The sequence below is a fragment of the Clarias gariepinus genome, chromosome 8 (genome assembly GCF_024256425.1).
Source record: "Clarias gariepinus isolate MV-2021 ecotype Netherlands chromosome 8, CGAR_prim_01v2, whole genome shotgun sequence".
Taxonomy (NCBI): domain Eukaryota; kingdom Metazoa; phylum Chordata; class Actinopteri; order Siluriformes; family Clariidae; genus Clarias; species Clarias gariepinus.
Window position 1 is genome coordinate 25623743 of NC_071107.1, and position 21258 is coordinate 25645000.

Below are 21258 nucleotides of genomic sequence, written 5' to 3' on the forward strand. Positions count from 1 at the left end.
CCACAGACACCGAGTTTCCTCCCGGGTGATGCTGTGTGTCGGACCTTTACTGCGGCTGGCTCCACTTCCTGTTTGTTTTTAGCGTCTTTTGCCTTTAAACCCCGGACTAATCTCATTCTCACATGTACATGTTAAGCACCCCCAACACAACTACATCAGCTGTTGATGCTCACTCTGTGTGCACAAGAACAATCATGGCCAGCACATAGTTTTCATGCATGTTAAGATTCCAAACAGAGAGTCAAAATGGTCAGTTCAAAGAGAACTGTAAACGGTATAGGCAACGAACGAACGATGGGTCCCATGAAAAATTCCCAGCACTCATTGCGCCTCTCTGGAGCGCGGAAAAAATAGAGCGCGAAAGGGATTATTATGTTGTTGTAGATGATGAAATAATATTAATATGACACTAATTTTAATGTAATGTGACAATAAATGCTTACTATTATACAGACTAGTAATCTGTAAAAAAAAAAATGCACAGTAATAATTTCTTTGTACATCTTGTAAATTAATCAAATACTTTACTCACGAGTGATACATATTTCACTAGTATACGTTTATAATGGTCAATAAATATTTATTATTTCATTTCCGCAATGTGAAATTACCACATTAGCAGCAACAGGTATCCGAGGTGCTTATGTTACCAGGGTAACACACGGAGGAAGTGACGTCTGCGCTGGTGACGTTACAGGCGGTGCGTTCCAATCGGCCTGAAGTACCCTGCGAAGTATACTTCACAGGGTGTTTATCCATGTTAAGTGTGATTCCAAACCGCAAATAGCGAAAATGCAGTCGGTTCAAAAGGAACTGCGAACGGTGTAGAAAAAGAATTTATATATTTATTATAATTATTATCGAGGACGACATTATATTGAAATGTCAAAACAATTTAAATTGTAATTTAATCAAGTAAAGGCAAATAATCTGTAAAAAATATCTCTGTACATCTTTAATCATTTTTTATTATTAATCAATAAATTATTTACAAGTTATACACGTTTCAATAGTATGTTTTATAATGGTTTCAAGGAATATTCAATATTTAATGTCCTTAGTGTGAAAATCCACAGCAGCAGCAGCGACAGGTATCCGAGGTGCTTATGTGACCATGGTAACGCACGGAGGAAGTGACGTCTGCGCTGACGACTTTGCGGAGTGTTCCGAATGGTTGATTTTTGTCGAGAAGTTCCTTCACCGACATTCCCTGTAGTGATGGGATGTTAGAATCATTTTAGTGACTCGGCTCTTTGAATCTCGTTCATCAAAATTAACGAATCTTTTTTGAGTCATTTCGTTCTAATGATCAGAAATAAAATAAAATGTTGCGTTTTCAATGAAAAATACCCCCAATACGTCTACATACACAAATTTTGGCTATAGTCCCAGTCATGAAAATATTACAATGTAACTAAGGACATATTATAATAAACAGAATGAGCAGCTCACCTCCTATATCTTCCAATCTGAGTCGTTCGTTCTTTTGAATCTATTGCACCGCATAGCGTCTATGGGAGTCACCTGTCAAAGAACGAACGACTCGAGACTTGAAGACTTATTGCTAAAAATCGTTCAATACTGTTTCCTGTATATAACATACGGAGGTTGTAAAAAAAAAAAACCAGAAGAAAAAAAAGAAGAAAAAAAACATACTGAGGTTGTGCGATGCTTTGCGCATGCGCGCCCAATAGAAAATGAACGAATCACTGTCCGAGACGACTCGTTCATCTGAGTCATGTTAAAGATTCGTTCAAAAAGAACGAATCGTTCATGAACGACCCATCACTAACGGAGCAGGGAGTAGGGAGCACCCTGTGTAGTACACTTCGAAATGAAATGCAGCCAAATTCTGGATTTCTACCTATGTTCTACACTTGTACATATTTAGTTAATTCAAATTTTGTATTTTTATATAAAAAAATAACTATAATAATTTTAAATAAGTACATTCAGGTCATCAGTTGACTTTTCATATTACTGCCACATAACATTGTTGAACCTAGACCTGACCAACTAAAGCACCAGCAGATCATAACATCTGCCTCCAGAGGGCACTACAGTATGCATGGTGGGTGCATCACTACATGCACTTTTCTTCTACCACATGATCTTTTTAGATTACAGGGCAATCTTGGATTGTGAGCATAATTCGTTCCGGAAGCGTGCTTGTTTATCAAAACACTCATATATCTTACTGTTACAGCCTTTTTAAACTTTTTTTCTTCACGAAGGCCATTGTTGCAGTACAGTTACTAAAGAATAGTCTCTACACTTGGACATAAAATTAAATAAATTGCTTTACGTGCCTGAACACGTGGTCACAATGTTAAACAGTACACGCACGGATATTGACTATACGAGTGACGCGCTGAGACTGAGCATGGGAGACGATTACCCACAATCGCACAGCGCAAGAGAGAGAAAAGCCATTGGCTCAGTCGTAATCACGTGACACTCGGCAGACAAAGTGCACGCGTACTACTCGTATCAAGACCTCGCTCGTACAAGTTAAAATTATTTTAAAAAATTAGCTCATCTTGCAAAGTGCTCACAGACCAAGTTACTCGCAATTCAACGTATGAGCAAACATCTTTTTTTTCTGATTCCTCTCACTAACAAGTGGGTTTCGTACAGCACCACAGCTGTTTAGTCCCAATGCTAAGTTTCTCACCACATTGTCTGTGGAAATTCTCCTACTTCTACTGCCGATTTTTTACAATGTAACTGCAATGCTGTATTCAAAAGATCTCTGAATTACAATAATTCACATTTCATATGCCACACAGTATTCTTAAACGTTTTACTAATGCCGTGAACCCAATTCCAGTCATGTTGTTTTCTTTGCTTAATGCGGTCCAGAAATGTAACCCTTCTGAAACATATAAAGACCCCTTCCCAACAGTGTTGACCAATGATACTTATATGATACAGTTTTGATGGGGTAAATGATGGATTCCTAGCAATAGGAGTTAGAAAAGAAAGAGACTTTATTTTAAAGTGTTCTTTTATCTGTTTCCATATACGAAGTATATTTATATTATATAAAAATGTATAGTAAATTTTTTTTATAGCATTCATCTATTGCAGTTCATGTTTTTCATCAGTGTGATAAATTTTTACATTAGTGCTTATTTATTGAATAACCCTAGGAGGATATGTGACAAAAGTTCCTTTTTTAATTATGGAAGATATTAAATTTGTAAAATGTTAAGCTTTTTTTTTTTGGGAGGGGGGCCCTATTGCCATAATAATTTGGTGGTATTTCGCAGCCTCTTTGAGACCCCCCCAGTGCATCATGACTGGGCTTGGGTATTAATCTAATAAAAATGCTGATTTTACCTGGTTAATATTGATGTGGTCTATATTTAGGAGCAAAGCTAATTTCATTAGAAAATATTATGGTATAGGAAGTAGTTGAGTATCATTCCCTGTTTGACATGATGCACTTTTGGTCCTCATTTGTGACTGCCTTCAATGTATCCTTAAGCAAAGTCTACATAAAAATATTATAAGAATAGTTTGACAATTAATCAGAACAAGCAATCGAAGAAAGTATTTTATTTACTTGCACAAGTCTAAGAGAGAACATTAATTGAGCAGAGCAATATACTATTGTATAAAGAAAGCAGCTTACAACAGACACTGCAAGCTATTTATCATCTCTGTAATTTTTATACAACATAAACATGTTTTTTTAAAAGGTCTGTTTTCTTATTTTGCAGGAAACAAAAACAGCAAAATAAAGTTTGCTCAACAAATAATATGAAGCTTTGTAATGATACGTTCAGTTACTTATTGCCATAACAGATTCTTGAACTAGGCTATCAAATGTTTGTACTTTACATTGACCATGTTCAGATTCTTTTTCAAACACCAACATTCTCTTGAACAAAACCTTCAAATAATACTTGAGACAATTTCTTTTTTTCATATTTGCCCATTCATCGAAATTGTGAACTGTTCAGAAGTACAGTATGAGAGAGCATTCAAAAGAAGAGAAAAATAAAATAAATCAAGGCAAACATTGTATTGTTGTAAATATAAATGCATACTGCTTTTGTGAATAGTTTTTTGATATTTGGATAGATATCCCTTTTTTTCACTGAGTAATTTTAAAAAGAGGAGTCTTCTGTCCAGCAATATGTGTAATTTCCTATGCTTTGGCATATCCTTCGTTATGTTGATGATAACCATATCTGCTTTTATGATGTAACGAAAAGAAAATAATTAGCATAAACGTAAGTGTATTAGTTTTTTCTACATAATAATGAGAAAACAAGTGCAAAAAGTTTGATACAGAGGCTTAGCTAGCTAAGAAGCCTGAAAGAAAAAAAGATTAAATAAAAAAAAGTTTTTTTTTATTTACTTTAAGTGCTTTTTCATCCACCCTCATTTATGATGTTATAAGTGATTGCTTACTTTTTTTTAGACCAGTGTTTTCAGTCAGAAGGGTCCTGCTGCACTGCACTCTTTCCTGCTTTCTTCACTGTTACACAACACTGTTCAATTACTCAATATATATGTTACATGAGGGAAAAACGATCTACATCTTTACAGCACAGGGAGACCTCCAGAACTGAAGCGCCAATCCTCATCCTTTCTTCTTCTTCCTAGGCACAGTGACTGGTCGTTAATTTTGATTTCAGTCGTAAGGAACAAAGTCCCTCTCCAGGTTCTCAGATTCATCATCGTCAGAAAAGAAGTCATCCTCGTCAATTTCCTCCTCGTCATAATCCTCGTGCCATTCTGGGACGTAATCATCGTCATATTCATCATCCTCTTCGGCCTCATCGCCTCCTTCTTCGTTGTAGTTATTGTTGTTGTCAGAGTCTCCCGTCTCAGAGCCTCTATCTGACTTAGCCCTAAAAACAGGTCAACAGGTCAATATTCCATTTCCTCCGTCATTTTATCCACCTCTAAGGTTAGATGTTAAATATAGTCTACATCCTGGCCCTGATTTACTTTTTACGCCTATAAATTTACTAAAACCGTTCACAGAAAACCACGCCTTTCATATGACCAAGGTCACATCAGTTTTTGTGCATTTGCTTGGATCACTGTGATCATGTACAATAACCAGTTTAGTTCAGTCAGGCATTTGGATATGCAGTTTTATTATCAAGCCCATAAATGACTCGGGAAACAACAACTTCATGCTTAAATTAACACACTGGGAATTTGATTATAATGACAAAGTCAGCAATTTAAATCTTAACACGAAAAAGATTTTTGTAAATTCTCTTTTTAAATTACAGCAAAATACCCATTTTTTATGTCTATTCATATCAGATATGCATCACAAATTTAAATCTCTGATGTCATCAGCACTTTTACTAACAGACATTTTTCTTTGTTGTTTATCATCATCCCTGGATTATGTAAAGTGTTAAGACACACAATTCTATGTGTATAAGCTGTTACCATAGAAACTACAGCAAAGTCGAAAACAATAAAATAAACCTATATGATTTGATTTAATGATGGCACTACTGTCAGAGCTGTGCTTTTATTAAAATGAAATATATATATATATATATATATATATATATATATATATATATATATATACACACACACACACACACACACACACACAATCAATACCTGTTGTCCAATATATACAAAAACCTCACTTACATATTGCCTCTGTAGTGCTTGTTATTCTGAATCTAAGTAAATCAGAGCCTGTAGGTTTGTTAGAACTCTTTTAGTACAACTCACTCTTTGCTCTTTTCTGTGTTGTTAGCAACATTTAAGGCTTGTGCAGCCTCTTGATCTGGCCCAGTCTTGGACTGATATCCTACACGGAAGTCCTACAAAAAAAAAAATATAAAAAATAAAATAAAATAGGTTTGTCAGTAACACAAAACTGAATGTATGTACCTACGGGTGACATCTAGGAAAAAAATAAAAATGCAAAGAGATAGAAAAACAAAAGCTGTAAACTGTAGCCAAATTGGTGAAATCAGTTTAACAGATGGGATCCAGATGCAACAATAGCTTCCTCACACCACAATGCTAAGTTAACCTGCACAAACTGCCCAAAATTCGTGGTTTATTTAGTTTGTAGCTGTTCGAAATTGATTGTGTTCATGGTTTATTTGCCTGCTCTGTGAAAGCACTTGAAAAACAGCATACCTGAGTAGAGTGCTGCAGGATTGCCACAAGACGCTCCTGGATACGACGAATAAGCTCCAGGCCAGTGTTAAGGTGCTCCGGCTTCAGCAGGCGCACACAAGATGCCAAGTCTGTGCACTGCAACAGCGTCTCTTCTGCCAAAAAATAAATAAATTTACTGTTAATTGAAAATTTTACAATAGAATTTACTGTAAAATATCAATTTAAACTAATCAATTATTGATGAATGTTGAAAGTTTTTCTAACCAAGCAAGATCTGCAGGGCATTAGTGTGAAGGTCCAGGGCTTCAGTTTGTTGCTCCATAACATCCATTTTTTCAGTGTCTTGATTGTAATAGCTGTACACACATGAGTAGGCCAAAACCTAGGCAGCAAAAAATATAAATCACTTTTAAAGCCTGAAACTACAGTTCACGTGTTAGAAAATTTGCCTTATGTCGTTATTATGCTTCTCATACTAATAACATTTATCTCAGGAGATCAAGAAGTTCTTTATATGTTCTTCTCTGTTTCTTTATAATCCTACAGGTGACGGGCTCTGCACTATGTACACATTTTTATCCCGTGTGGTAGAAGTGAATTATTTGCGAACTATGCTTAGAAATAATAATTATGCAGGACAGAGATAGTAGTCAACTTAGTAACAATGGTAAAGGCTTGTATTTCAAGTTAATTTGTTTTGTTTAAATGCTGCGACTGGTTTTTAAGTGAAAAAACAAGGAACAGCTTTTAATTACTTATTGATCTTTTTAAAAGGTTTAAAATTGCAATAAAATCGGGCAAAAATTTATAATTGAATCGGGATATTTATAAAATTGCAATACTTACATAATCGGCACCTAAGAATCGTGATTATATTATACTATTGGGAGGTGATTGGTGATTCCCATCCGTATTACAGATTTGTTTTTGAAAGATTAATATAGAAAATACCCACAATGATAGTGTGCCATGGAGCCTTCACTGCAGTTAGGAACTGTGTCTGCAAGTCATGCTTTACTTCAGCTTTTACTTCTTCTTTCTCAGTTAAGAGCTACCTTTTATTTATGTGGTTGTTAAACTTTAAGAATGATTATCTTAGCACAAGAAGTATGAACCAACAGCTAAACATGTACATTCTGTTTGAGTACGAGTATTGCATTTAACATAATTTCGGCAGCTCAAGTGTGGCCACAAAGATTTCCTACCTGTCCTTTATAAATCTTAATACCAACTCCGAACAAGGTTTAATGCTCATTTAAACATCACCTTAATAAAAGACCATGCTTTTTGGGTTTTGGAGGACGGTAATGTTGTGCAGCGGCATAATGAATAAAGGTAAACATAACAGGGAAACATCTACAATTGCATAAATTGATTTCAGAATAGATTTAAAGAGCTCACCTTTCTACCTTGGGCAAGAATCTTGCAAGCATCAATAACAAATGTCAAAGATTTCATCTGCAAGGCTTCATTGATGGAAGACACTTTGTTTTCCAGATTGATTGCAAACTCCTAAACAATAGTAAAATAAAATAATAATAAAAGAAAAATTAAATACAGTAAAATATGGAATACTAGCAATTTAAAGATGAATTATAGAACAAGCCATTCTTCTAATTTACAGATGCCAACCTTGGCCTGGTTATGAAAAGTACACCTCTCATTATAGTCCTGGAACTTTTTCTCTTGCCTTGCAGCTTTGCTGACCTGTTTTAGATACATTACAAGTTACTAATATTATAAATTAAGTGTGCATAAAAAACAACCAATGCTTAAGTATAACCAAATTGTGCAAGGTAAAACTCACCATGGCTGAACAGTTGTAATAATCTTTATGAGTAGGTTTCCAGGGCTTAAGACACCTCCAGCAAAATCCATGGTTACATTTGGCACAGGTCATGCTAATAGAAGAAAAATCTTAGGACTTAAAGACATGTATAGGCCACTTTAAAAAGAGCATCTATACCCACCACCCATTCATGCAATTCATGATGCAGAGGCAGGTTGATCATGCAGCAGCAGCAGCAGCAAGACAACACATACAAGCATGCAGATACAGCTAAAGAGTTTAGTTAATTTTCACGTCAAACATCCAAATCTAGACAGAATAAGCAGTTCTGCTGGCAGAAACACCATGTTGATAAGAGACATTAGAGCCGAACGGTCAGACTAGTTGACACGAAGGTTGGGGAAACTCAAATAACTACTCTTTACAACCATGGTCAGCAGAAAAGTACCTTGTAAAGGACCACATGTTGAACCTTGATGCAAATGAACCACAAGAGCAAAAGGCCATACTGGGTTCCACTTCATTCCACCGAAAACAGGATTCTTGGGTTACAGTGGACAGAGGGTCACTATAACTAAGGCAGCTTAAGATTTGAAAAACATTTGAGAGTGGAATCTGATATAGTCTCTTGCTGTAGTAGCTGATGTGCCTCAATTTGTGATGTGTTTTGAATTCTGAGATACTTTTCTTCTTACCACAGCCATAAAGAGTAGTTACTGTTGCCACCCTGTCAGATCAAACACGATGGTTGAAGAAATATGGTTGCGTCCCATACTTCAATATATGTTCGCTTTATAAGTTTATTCAAACTCAACAATTTATCTGTTAGTCACACATTCTTATAGTTAACATTTATACAAATAAGCATAGATGAGGTAAAATAAAATAAAGAAAAAAATATATATAATTAAAAAAAGATAACAGAAGACCAAATGAAAAAAGAAAAATGCTGAAAATAAACATATGGACATTGAGGGGTACCACACTCAATGTTCAACTTGAACCACATTAGGTGATTTTGCCTCCAGTTAAGTGATCAACTTTAAATGCACACAACTACAGGTAAATGGTACATTTCTTTTACCTTGTATGGTCATACTGACAATATATGCGCGGATATACTTACTGCAGACAGCCTTCATTTTTCTCAATCTGTGCCTGGCAGCTTGGACAGCGCTTGGAGATGAGTTTGGCCAAATGCTTACTTTGAGCCTCCATGCTCATTCCCTCATAGTAGCCACCATCATCCATCCACTGAGACATGTGACTACAGCTAGCTGGATAGTGAGCCTTGCAAAAGACAACTGGTGTTTATACCAACTAATTATACACATACTGTAGACAATGTTAGATTCTGTCCTTAAAAAACTTGCACTTCAACTTGGCAGTTCATTTTTCAAAATAGTTACTCGTTTTATAGTTCCAAGAGGTCATTTGCATTCCTACCTCGGGGAAGTTGCAGCTGAAGCAGGAAGACCAGCAGCACTTGGAGCAGGTGCCCATACTGCCAATGTTCTCCTTGCACAGGATCTGGTCACAGCCCTGAGGGTTGGTGCACCAGGTCAAGTTGGAGCAGCACTCAACATAGCCTCGCAGGAGAGCGTTTTCATACTAAAAAAAATAGATCCAACCCTTATAGTTAGGATTCCTTAACAATACTGCAACTAAAATAAAACAATTTACAAGTAAGAAAAGAATGCCTCCTTTAAGGCTGGACAATATTTTAATGAACAGACAAATACAATCAAGTTTGCGCATAAAACGGGTTAAAACAAAGATGACATTTGGACCTTTGCAATGGTATCCTTGTCAGTCAAAATGCTGAAGAAGAACTTGGAAGTGGGCTGAGCAGGACAGTCTGTGATAGGACAGTTGCAGTTCATCACCAGGTTCTGTTCAATCCGTGCAGTCAGGTACTCCTGCCAGCAAGACTAAGTAGGACAGGGAAATCTATTATAATGCCTCACTTAAAAGTCTAAATATTACTTAAATTTTAGTTTAGTCAGTTAAAGTATCTAAAATCGGTTATGAATTTATAGCATGTAATATCCATTAGAATCCAAACATTCTAACACACATTCTGAAATTAATTTTGGTGAATTATAACCCTGTGGCTTATATATATATATATATATATATATATATATAAAGAGAGAGAGAGAGAGAGAGAGAGAGCGCTTATTAGACAGATAGAAATACCATAAGCTTTGTAACGCAGAGATACATTCGCATGCATTATAATTACCCTGCAGCAGTAGTGCCTGCAGCTGAGCATTGTGGGCTCAGAGTCACTGTCCCCAGAACGGGACACAAGACATACAGGGCAGAGACTCATGGGACTTGGAGGAGGTTGGGGGTTACGAATTTTAAGGCCGGCGGCCAGCACCAGTGCCTCTGGATCATCTGTGTAGCGCTGAATCAACAGGTCAATGTTCCATTTGCAGTGCATAAGCAGGTGCTCAGCTGTTTCCTCTTCCAAGCTGAGCGTGTCAGCCAACTGCTGGATGGTGCGCCGCATCAGGTGCTTCACCTCCTCCTGAGTCATAGTGCGACCCATGGAGAAGAGCACAGTCTCCAATGCCCCATCCTCTGCCCGCTGAGGGGCCATAATAGGGCCTCCCAGGCTGCAGGGGGAGACATACACAAGGCAAGTCAATGTGCGTTAAGGGGTTCAGATTTACATGTTTACAATAATTACCCCATAGCAAGTCTACTGTTTTTTTACATCTCAACGCTCCACATTAATAAATTAATTATAACGCTTCACATAAATAAAAGGTATAATATTTCTTTTATATAGGCCAACTGCAAACAATTTGGTGTGATTTGGTGTGACTTATCACACTTAACCAAGTGTGATTAGTTAAAAATAAGAATCCTTCTTGATACACTTACAATAGCGGACATCAGTAATGATTATTAAAGGCATAATAAAATAGTTAAATAATTAAGTATTTAAGAGAATAAAAAAGCAACAAACATGGAAATTGAGTATTAGGTTTTATTTCTTAAATTTCTCTATTTATAACAGATCTTATGAAATAAATCCAAGGCACAGTTGGCTTTTATCTGATAAATTGTAACGGAAAAAAAAAAAAAAACATTTTAAAGGTGATTAAACTGTCATCTCTGTTTGGTCACTACAACAAAAGCATTTAGACCATTGTAAAATAAACATTCCCCATCTACATAAAAGAGTGACTTTTTTTTTTAGCTCCATTTCAGTGGCACTGAGCAAATGACCAGGCATTAATTCTACATGTATGGCACTATTTAACAGTATTGGGAATGGTGGCTAATATTGATAAAAATAGAGCTTGCCTTTATAAAGAAATGCCTCTAATATATCTTGAAGAAAACACAAAAAAACACAGGAAAACACAGATCAGCTTGCCTACTACAGTCCTGCCCATTGGGAAGAATCTTTCCTCTCACTTAAGACTGAAAAATTACAAACCAGCCTCGAAACAAAAAGACTATGCTCCCAATGGGCAGAGGAAATTATCACCCCAGTCACTGCGTGTCTTCACCCTGCCTATGCTCAAGTGGTCAAGGGTCATCAGCACACCTGGTGTCCGCTTTGGTGCTGCCTGTGCCCTTCTTCATGTCCAGCTTGCTGAAGAAGTGGGCCTGGCTCTTCTGGGGAGTGGAAGGGTCTTCAACCAGAAATTCCACAATGTGGGGGTTTTCCTCATTGCGGCGGATGTAGCCCTTATTGATGATGTGCATGATGCAGGACAGTACATCCGTAGTGGTGCAGCTAAAACGCACAGTGTTTGAAGAGCGAGCAGCCTCCTGCTTTTGACAAGTGTCCAACACCTGTAGAAGACACGAAGAATTAGAGTATGTCAAAAAGTACTTGCTGATTTGCTCATTTATTAGTTTTCTGCTTATTTATTTCTTCTGCACACATTCCTAAAAAAAATGTCAGAAGATCAGATTAGCGAGCACACTGTTCAGTTCTGACTCTGAGGATCCCAATAATCTGAATCAGACGTGACCTTGAACACCAAGTTGTCTATATGCATCTCCTTTTCATTCTTCATGATCTGTACAATGAGGCAGTACATATGATTCCGTTTCCTCTCGAGAGTGAGAGCTGCATCTTCATCCACATTTAGGTAGGTCTGTTTTGGTATCAGATAGCAATACTTTTGCTTCTCTGAGCTCTGTGCCAAGGACTTCTTATTCAACCTGAGAACCCCTGAAGAATAAAGTATTATATTGTTAAACCATACACCCTTAAAAAATCAGTGCAAATAAATTCATTTAAACAAGATAGTAACAGATTCTTTTCCAAATTAAATACATTGAACATGCTCACCTTCCTGAAGATCCTGATTAAAGCCTTCATGAGTCAAAATGCCCTTCTCTGAGACCAAAGGTGTGAGGGCATGAACCAATACAGGTGAGGCCAAACCAGTGGCTTGCTGCAAAGCCTCCACACTTACTTCCTGAGGATGGGAAGATCACCAGGAAAAATGTTAAGATAGTGAAAATGAAAACACACACACACACACACACACACACACATATATATATATATATATACATATATATATATATATATATATATATATATATATACATATATATATATATATATATATATATATACATATACATATATATATATATATATATATATATATATATATAAAAGCAGGTTTTATAGTCTAGTATAGAACACACCAGAAAACAATTCGTCTTTAAAAACTGGGTTTGGGCAGTAACTTTGAATTAGTACCTCTTGTTGATTGAACTGAAGGAGAATGTACATCTGCAGTGTGGAGACGTACAGTGTGCAGAAGCCATAGCACAGTTCTGCATGGCCAAGCCAGGTCCACTGCAGTCGTCGTGGTTTACTGTTGCTAAGTTGGTACATGCACTGACCTATGGATACATAAACACCACGCTTAGGCTGAACAAACACCCCCTCAAAATGGATGCTAAAAAATTATCAAAATAATTTCAAAAATCACTACAAGAAAGCACTGTGAATGCAATAGCAATTAATAAAGAACATAAGAGCTGCAACAGCTCTTAATTAATAAAATCCATAATAAAAAAAATGTCATTATATTGGACTGCTATTAGCAATGAAGCATGCTTGTGCATGACATCACTTCACTTGAGACTAAAAAACACTTGATGGAAACAGTGGAAAATTTAACAACAGACAAAACCTCTCAAGCATAAGAACTGCTGTTGCCATGTTGCATGATTCTTGACGAAATGTGAATCACGATTTTTCTCCATGGGAATTGAGATCATGATTTCTACCGACAAAAAACATTGATTGTGCTTAAGAAAAAAAAAATTGTCTAAACAGAACTTTCAATTCTCTTGTATTAAAATAAAAGTCACCTGTCTCTATTTTAATGTAAATAAAGTGAAAAGTTGTTATACATAGATGGAATATTAACAATAATACATAAAAATAACTATTAAGTAACACTTAGGACACCCAGACAACAACAGAACTTCATCACGTGTGTTAGTTTATATTATTGTTATTATTGTTATTATATTTTATCAGCATAAGGTAAATGTAATTGTGTTAGGTAGTTTGTAATAAAATACATAGTTTACACCATAAACATATTGCTGGAAAAGGATTTATTGCTCAGTCTTAACACACTTCCAGTAAACTTTGTAGTGTTCGCTCTGTGTAACAGCTCAAATCACCACAGCAGGTTTATTTATCTAATACTTTAATTTTTACCCCATTTAGAACTGCACGTGTCGGTCTCTGATCAGACAGTAGTATGCATTTTAGTTTATATACTCAAATAATTTAGCACGTGTGTGAGGGACATTTACCATATGCTGATGAAAATAACAGATGCATAATCATGCCATGATAACCGCAACAACCGAAGAAAATTTAAGACCCCATCTCACCTATGCGGTTTCGCGTGGTGGCTGTAAGTACGGTTCATTGCGATTCACTGCATAGTGATTACGTTTCCAATCTTTCCGCGCGAAAAATTAAACGTTAATTTTTTTTTGCCGGCCCTCGCGGAACGTCGGGCGGTCACTCACAGTGGCTCGCGATGCCCAATGCCACGTCTCACCGCGAGTCAAAATGTGTAGGTGTTTGACACACCTATATGCATTGAGCGGACACATAAAGCATTAAAAGGAGTCAATCAGAAACAGGTGGTCAGAATGTAAAAAAAGAAATAAATAGCTTATGATTGGCTGGAATTCAGCAAGCAGAGTATTGTTATATTGAGCACGCACAGGAAATACAGATTGAGCACAACGCAAGCGTGAGTTTGATAGAGTGAGTGAGTGTTTAAGCGAACAAAAATAAAATTAGGGTGCAAAACAATTTTTGGCAAGAAAATAACAGCATACTACTCCAACTCCTAATTACTGGACTGCTTGTTACATGTCACATGAGTGACAGTGGAATGCCGTAAACGAGGAAGAGAGAAGTGATTAAGTTGTATACCTCAATCATTGGCTAATCTCTGGCCTGATTGGATCAATTAACATCAGCTATTATAGCTGAACTGCCTCCCACCCTACACACTGTATAAATGCAGATCATTTACTGCTTTCTGTTTCACCCAGATGAGGATGGGTTCCCTGTTGAGTCTGGTTCCTCTCAAGGTTTCTTCCTATTACCATCTCAGGGAGTTTTTCCTTGCCACTGTCGCCCTCGGCTTGCTCACCAGGGACAAACTGACCATTTTGATTCATACAAATTCACATTTCATACAAACAAATTTTTTTGACTGTGTAAAGCTGCTTTGCGGCAATGAAAATTGCTAAAAGCGCTATACAAATAAAATTGAATTGAATTGATTGTTAATTTAATAGTGTTTTTTGTTACACTGTGAGTGCAACCAGTGACCTGGACTGATGCAGCAATCAGGGATTGTTAAGTAAATAAGTGTGATCTGAATGCAGGGAAATAAACACAGCTAAATTGTCGTCATTCAGCAATGAGATCACATGTAAGTATGAATCGAGATTGTGATTATTTTTTTTTTATTAATTGCGCAGCTCTATTGGCAGCATTTACATTAAACGCATACATTGATGATCTCATAATGTGTTTTCATGCAAATTATATTACAATTTGTAATATTTATGAGTAGGAATGCAAGAACCAGGGACATGAGATTGATTTCTCTGAGTAATGCTAATTAACAGCCATATATTGCCGTATATTGAATTGTGCTACCTTATCTATTTTTTTTTTCAGATTTATTGTACACTTATGTTTAAATGGCATGTCTTATAGGAAGTGATTTTATTTTTTCCTGCCTAGATTCTACAGCATTCCAGTGATGGCATTGAACCAGCCACTGAAACTCAAGGATAAAGAAGTTCATCAAAAAATACGAAGATGCAATAATTTTGTATTTTCTGCACAATTTGTGATATTTCATAAATTTATAAATAGACCATTTAAAGTTAGCTTTAATTTAAAAAGCATGAATTGACAATGATTACACAAAACTGACTCATCTATTCAATTATTAATTAATCATGGAAAATCGATTCCAATGCAAAATCAATTAAATTACAATGCTATCAGAAAAAAATATCTAATGTTACTTCTGCTAAAATGTCAGTAGGCTATCAACTCTATGGGTTGGAAATGACATGAATGAAATTTTATGATCAGGCTGCGAGACAAAATCAACTGACGAGTGTAGATGGTAAGCAAAAGAATGCTGGCATCAGTGTTTCAATTAGCATGATGGCCAGTAAATATTCTGCCATTAGTCTAAATTTGTATAATTAGACTTATACACAGAATACCATTAATCATATATTTGTCAAATGAAACAAAAAAACTAACACTGATATTATACATCATGTCAATACTGTTAGTGACTTATTATTTAATTAGACCTAGTTAAAAGTTTCGTAAACATATTACATTTGAATAAATAAATATATCTGTTTTTAAATGTATTTTAAAAATAATTTTACAACTAAATATATTAAGTATTTTGCAGGTCTACACAATAAAGCCAATAAACAAAGACTAGTTTGGAGAATATAGCACATATGTATAAACTCACTGTTGGAATAGAAGTCAGTAAACTCATCCAGGTAGCTGCAGAGCTTCTGCGGGAAATATCTGATGGGACGCTCCAGGTAGCAAGGGGCAGAGACAGCCCAGCAACGTGGAGATAAAACCAACACCTTCACATCGGACTCGTCATCTGGCTCTGAAATCTGCTCATCCATCATCTGATCAAGACACAGTCCAAAAGTGCTCATGAACAAATAGGCATTCATTGGCAAACTCTGTTTTAACATATTATTCAAAACTAGAGCAAAGAGCCAAAAGCTTACATATATAGATGCCTAAAATCAAATTAATTTATAAAACTGATTCCTTCTTAACTGTCATCACAATAGTATAGCAATAGTCTGATCTCATATTTTCTAGTCTTACCTCCTCATTCATATCCTGCAGACTCTTGTCTAGCTGCTGCAACCGGTACAGGTGAAATTCCTGCTGCAGTTCATCTGACTCACTCAGGTTGCTCAGCATCTGCTGGGGAATACGTTCAGGAAAACAGGTACCAATCTGCTCGATCACCGCACTCTCCAGCCATACCTTCCCCTGGCTGAGCAAGCGATCCCCCAGGTAGTACCTATAGAATAGAAACCCATGGAAAGTCTCTTTACTATTATTAGTAATAGTTATTAAATTATACAAAAAAAAAAAAATGTATTTAACTAAGATTTGACATATCTTACATTAAAGATAACAGGAATCAGTATTTAGGAAACCTGAAGCAGGAGTGTACATGTGCATTTTACAGTACACCATTGTTGTTTTTGCTTCTGCCTGTCCAAATACTCTTTCAGAACATGGTTCATTCCTCAAATACTTTTTTGGAATTTGTGATGGCTACTGCAATGCTTTAACCTTAGTTCACTCACTTTAGTAAGCCATTTATGTACAATTAATGACAACTTAAAATTAGGCTACATTCACATTACCACCCCAAAGTGACTAAATATCAATTCTTTTTACCATAACTTGACAGATCAGTCACCATATGCAGTAGCTATGAAAGATTTTCGTTAATATCCCAGTGACTGCTGTTGCCACTGTAATGTGTGGGGGACCTGAAATGGAATAGATATGTAGCGCGAGAAACAGAAAGTCGTTTATGTGTACGGGGACAACGAGCAGTTAAAATAAAAAGTTCTATGAGTTTCAAGAGAGCTGTCGCACTCCTGCTCATTTATTAATTTTTTTTTTTAGAAAAAAACACTACATGGTATTCATAATAATACTACAAAAATCTCCTAACTTAGCTTAGAAACTTCTAGCTATGAGCCTTAGCTTAATGATTTAGTACAAACCTCAGACGAGATGTTTTTTGTGGGTCAACGAGCGTGTGCAAGTGCTTGATTTGCTCATATTAGAGTGGGTTGGGTCGGGTGAAGTTATGAAAAATCTATGTATCACTACATGCATCACTACAAACTGCTCTTAATTGTGATAAGTAAAAAGTCTTTGTATAAATAAACATTCCTTTTCTTAATTTTACCCCAATGACCCCATACTTTACCATACTGGTAATTCTTGAACTTTTTTTATCTATTTGAAAGTAACAGAAAAAAAACTGGCACTGCTCTTTTCAATTACTGTAATTGCTGGTATGTCTATTTAAGTGCCGTTGTTGGTTTGTATGTAGCAAATATGTGGGCATGTAATTCGATGTACATCTTTGTCATTTTCTCCTCTGCTTAAAAAACTCCCAAGCCTCTTAAAAGTCCTCCTCACGGTACTCCTACTTCAGCAGTTTTTACTTTTATCTCTACTAGGATGTACTTTTTAAAATCATAAATAAAATTTTTGGGAAACGCTCACAATTGAGAATGCTAGTTGGCCACTAGAAACAACTTCTTACACTGAATATTTCCATGAATACGGCTCCTATTTTATGACTGTCTGAATGCACAAATCCAACGTTTTTCAGATTAGTCATGTGACTTGAATGAACATGGGTAAATCACAACAAATACAGACTTCGGAATAAATAATTCTGTATTTGTCCGTAGTTGCATAATTTACAGAACAGACATCCATTTTTTTTTTTTTTTTTTTTGCCAAGCTATAATACTGTATGTCATAACATGGGATGGTCTGCTTTGGATCACAAGCAGTTCCGCCCCTTCTGCATGCTCTTCTTTCCCATAATGTCAGTACAATCATTGTCTTACTCTTTTATCTTCTGCTACAAAAGTTTACATAGTCATCCAGGTCATAGAGGTTCCCAACACCACCAGTGCATTATTTTCTTACGATGTGGCTACAACTACTATTTTCCCCTCTCTCTGGGCTTGTTTTGATTGTTTAGTCTAATGATGGCTTGCTTCAGGCAATAACAGCTCTTTGGACTTTATATTTAGACTTAACAGGAACAGATTCAAAACGCAAATGTTTTAACTTAAAAGCTCTAGAGTCATTTGTTTACTTATAAAATTCCAAACATTTAATTGTCCAATTAATTTTTTGTCCCTCAAACCTCTCTCATATACACTGGTCATTTAACGTGATTAATTAATCTAAATGTACAGAAAGACAAATTGTCAAAATACAGATGGTAAATTTAACCAAAAACCAATCCATGCTTTGCATTCATTAAAATAGAGACCATTATCCTAGGACTTGCACCAATTATGAGTGGTTTCAAAAGGGGGTTTTAGTCACAAGATTATTTATACAATCATACATTATGTATGTAATAATATATCCACATTAGGGCTGGGCGGTATACCTTTTCATACCGAATACCGTTTAAAAAAAAAAAAAATGACATTAATTTTTCATATACCCCAATACCGGAACACAGAGTGGTGGAACGTCCCGCCGCGGGACATTGTTTGAGAGGGGGATTGTTGTGCAGTGGTACCGCACAACAATCTGCATCTGCATGAGAGCGGTGGAAGCACGGCCTGTGTGTGTTGAGCGGTGAACAGCACTGACGAAGACAATGTCACAGACAAAGATAAACTTCTTCCGAAAAGAGGAGCCATGTCGATTATGTGGGAATACTTCGGGTTTAAAAAATCTGACGTTGATCTAACAACCATTGTATGTAAATGTTGTCGGGCTAAAGTTGTAGCCGCAGAAGGCAACACAAGCAATTTGCTTCACCACCTCCGTTACAAACATGTCCTGGAATATGAAGAATGAAACTTAAGATCTGCATCCTCTTCCACATCTGCAGGTGATGATAAAGTTGGCACTGCAACACAAAACGCGACTCAGACGTCACTCAAAGACGCGTTTACTAAGGGGACAGCCCACGACAAGAAAAGCAAACGGTGGAACGATATTACCAGCGCTATTACTTTCCACTTAGCTAAAGACATGGTACCGCTTAATACTCTAATAATATTAATACTGAAGTAATACAGTATTATTAATGTTTCGCAAAGTGAAAAGTTTCACTCCTTTTGTATTTACCTGTTTCAGGTCATTTGCCTTAATGAAAGTCCAGTGGATAAAGTTTTCCTTTTGCAGTTACAGGGGACATATTGTTTACATTGTAGCAGCTTAAAGATGTTTTCAAGTTGCAAAACTTGCACAATAAAGTGTTGTGTATTTTGACTGCAAGTCATGAATTCTGATTTCTTCACCTCATTACAATTATGAGTGCCACTGTCACCTCTTTGTGAACAGCAGCTTTTTGTAAGACCAATCAAACCTGGGTTAATACTAGTCCGGTCAATGTAAGCCAATATCCTGCAGTAATTATTCTCTAATATATTAGGAAATGGGGTTAACACCTAATCATGCATGGAAAAAAAATACCGTCAAATACCGTGACATCGATATAATTTTGAAAAATACCGTGATATAAATTTTTTATCATACCGCCCAGCTCTAATCCACATACACACACGCAAATGCACAGACACACATCTTCATTAAGGAGGTTCCTATTCCTCACACCTGTAAAAGTGCTCGAAAGTGTTGGCCAACTCTAGTCCTGACAGGAAAAGCATGGGCTCTAGGAACTGTTGCAGCTTGTTTAGGGTCTCCACATTTCCAGTATCAAGGCCACTCTCCTGGATCATGTGGTCTATGTACTGAGCAAACCGTTCACTCACCTAGAAAGCATAAACATAAGAGAATCACAGCTCATTTAAGAAATTTATGTTGGAGAATGTTGTTGAAATAAGTTTGTTCCCGTTATCAATTATAGCAGTGATAGCAGTTTTAAACAGTTGTCACTAGAATCTCTTAAAAATCTCTAATGTTTATAACACAAAAAGCCTTTACAAACCACTGCCACTAAAAATACTAAAACTGTCAAATACATGTCTCCTCACAATAAACTTTACTATATTAATTATTACCTGTGTTTTTAATTCTTTAAGTCCCCATAGCTATTACTAATGAAACAATAAATCTTTAGAACAAGGGCATTAATAAAACCCTTGCAACTGGATCCATTACTGCATAACAGAGCTGCTGTCATGGAAAATTCTTAATTGGCAATAAGATCTGAACATTCAAGAGCACTATGGTGAAGACATTTGACAAGAACTTTTGTTTTTCCCAGTAGGCATTTTCAAGCCGAAACACAAACTTGCATCCAAATAGCTGACAGAAATTCAAGCATAGCAGTAGGACTTACATGCATGGCATTAAGGATGGAGAGCTGCAACAGTGCTGCAGAGAAGCCCTGGCGCAGTGCCAGCACAAAAGCTGTTTGCTGGCCAAAAAGTTCTTCCATTGCGTTCTTCAGACGCAAGTACATGTTTTTGTAGCGTTCCACAAAGTCTGGGAGGCTGTGCGTTGAATCCAAAAACTTCTTCACCTGCAAAATGCAAAAAGCAAAATGACCACAAACTGTCTCTCGTCACATTTAAATAAATGTGCTGAATTAAGCATTTAATTGTAGGTAAATTTAGGCATTATTATTTCATGAACTTAATAATGAAGCAACATATAAATAAGTCTGCAAATTACCTGTCGTTGGACAACACCCTGCCAGCAAAGTGCAATGCCAGCAATACTGCTAGTGTTCTTCACTTTGGGCTTGGTAGCAGATGAGGAAGATGAAGAAGTCACTCCAGAGGCTTCCTTGTTCTTTCCTTCTTTGCCATCTGAATTTTGGGAATAAAAAGAAGAGATTAACAATTTCAGATCAGAATTCATTTAAAGTTACTAATATGAAAAGAAAAAAAAAAGAACCACAGAAATTAAAATCTTAACAATGAATTCTTCCAAAACTGAAAAGTGCAATATTAAGTAAAATAATTAAAAAGCAAAAAGCTTATGACATGAAAGTTTCTAAACTTCTTTAACACGAATAGATGGGTTGATGGATATATATTGA

The 21258-nt window shown here is 36.3% G+C and overlaps 1 protein-coding gene across 3 annotated transcripts in view; it reads right to left on the reverse strand.

Moving 5' to 3' along the window:
- Positions 1-3546: 3546 nt before the first annotated feature.
- LOC128528632 (cullin-9) overlaps positions 3547-21258 on the reverse strand; it is a 38884-nt gene continuing 21172 nt past the window's right edge. For all 3 annotated transcript variants that reach the window (XM_053501613.1, XM_053501612.1, XM_053501611.1), the window contains 20 exons: positions 20889-21025; positions 20554-20736; positions 19866-20023; positions 16341-16542; positions 15961-16132; positions 12660-12805; positions 12237-12366; positions 11914-12116; positions 11481-11731; positions 10158-10536; positions 9703-9843; positions 9359-9523; positions 9039-9202; positions 7931-8024; positions 7756-7830; positions 7525-7635; positions 6388-6505; positions 6142-6275; positions 5725-5816; positions 3547-4865 (listed from right to left, as the gene is read on the reverse strand). In XM_053501613.1, coding sequence (XP_053357588.1) covers positions 4646-4865; positions 5725-5816; positions 6142-6275; positions 6388-6505; positions 7525-7635; positions 7756-7830; positions 7931-8024; positions 9039-9202; positions 9359-9523; positions 9703-9843; positions 10158-10536; positions 11481-11731; positions 11914-12116; positions 12237-12366; positions 12660-12805; positions 15961-16132; positions 16341-16542; positions 19866-20023; positions 20554-20736; positions 20889-21025 — 3275 coding nt within the window. In that variant the 3' untranslated portion in view covers positions 3547-4645. The remainder of the gene's footprint in view (positions 4866-5724; positions 5817-6141; positions 6276-6387; positions 6506-7524; positions 7636-7755; positions 7831-7930; positions 8025-9038; positions 9203-9358; positions 9524-9702; positions 9844-10157; positions 10537-11480; positions 11732-11913; positions 12117-12236; positions 12367-12659; positions 12806-15960; positions 16133-16340; positions 16543-19865; positions 20024-20553; positions 20737-20888; positions 21026-21258) is intronic.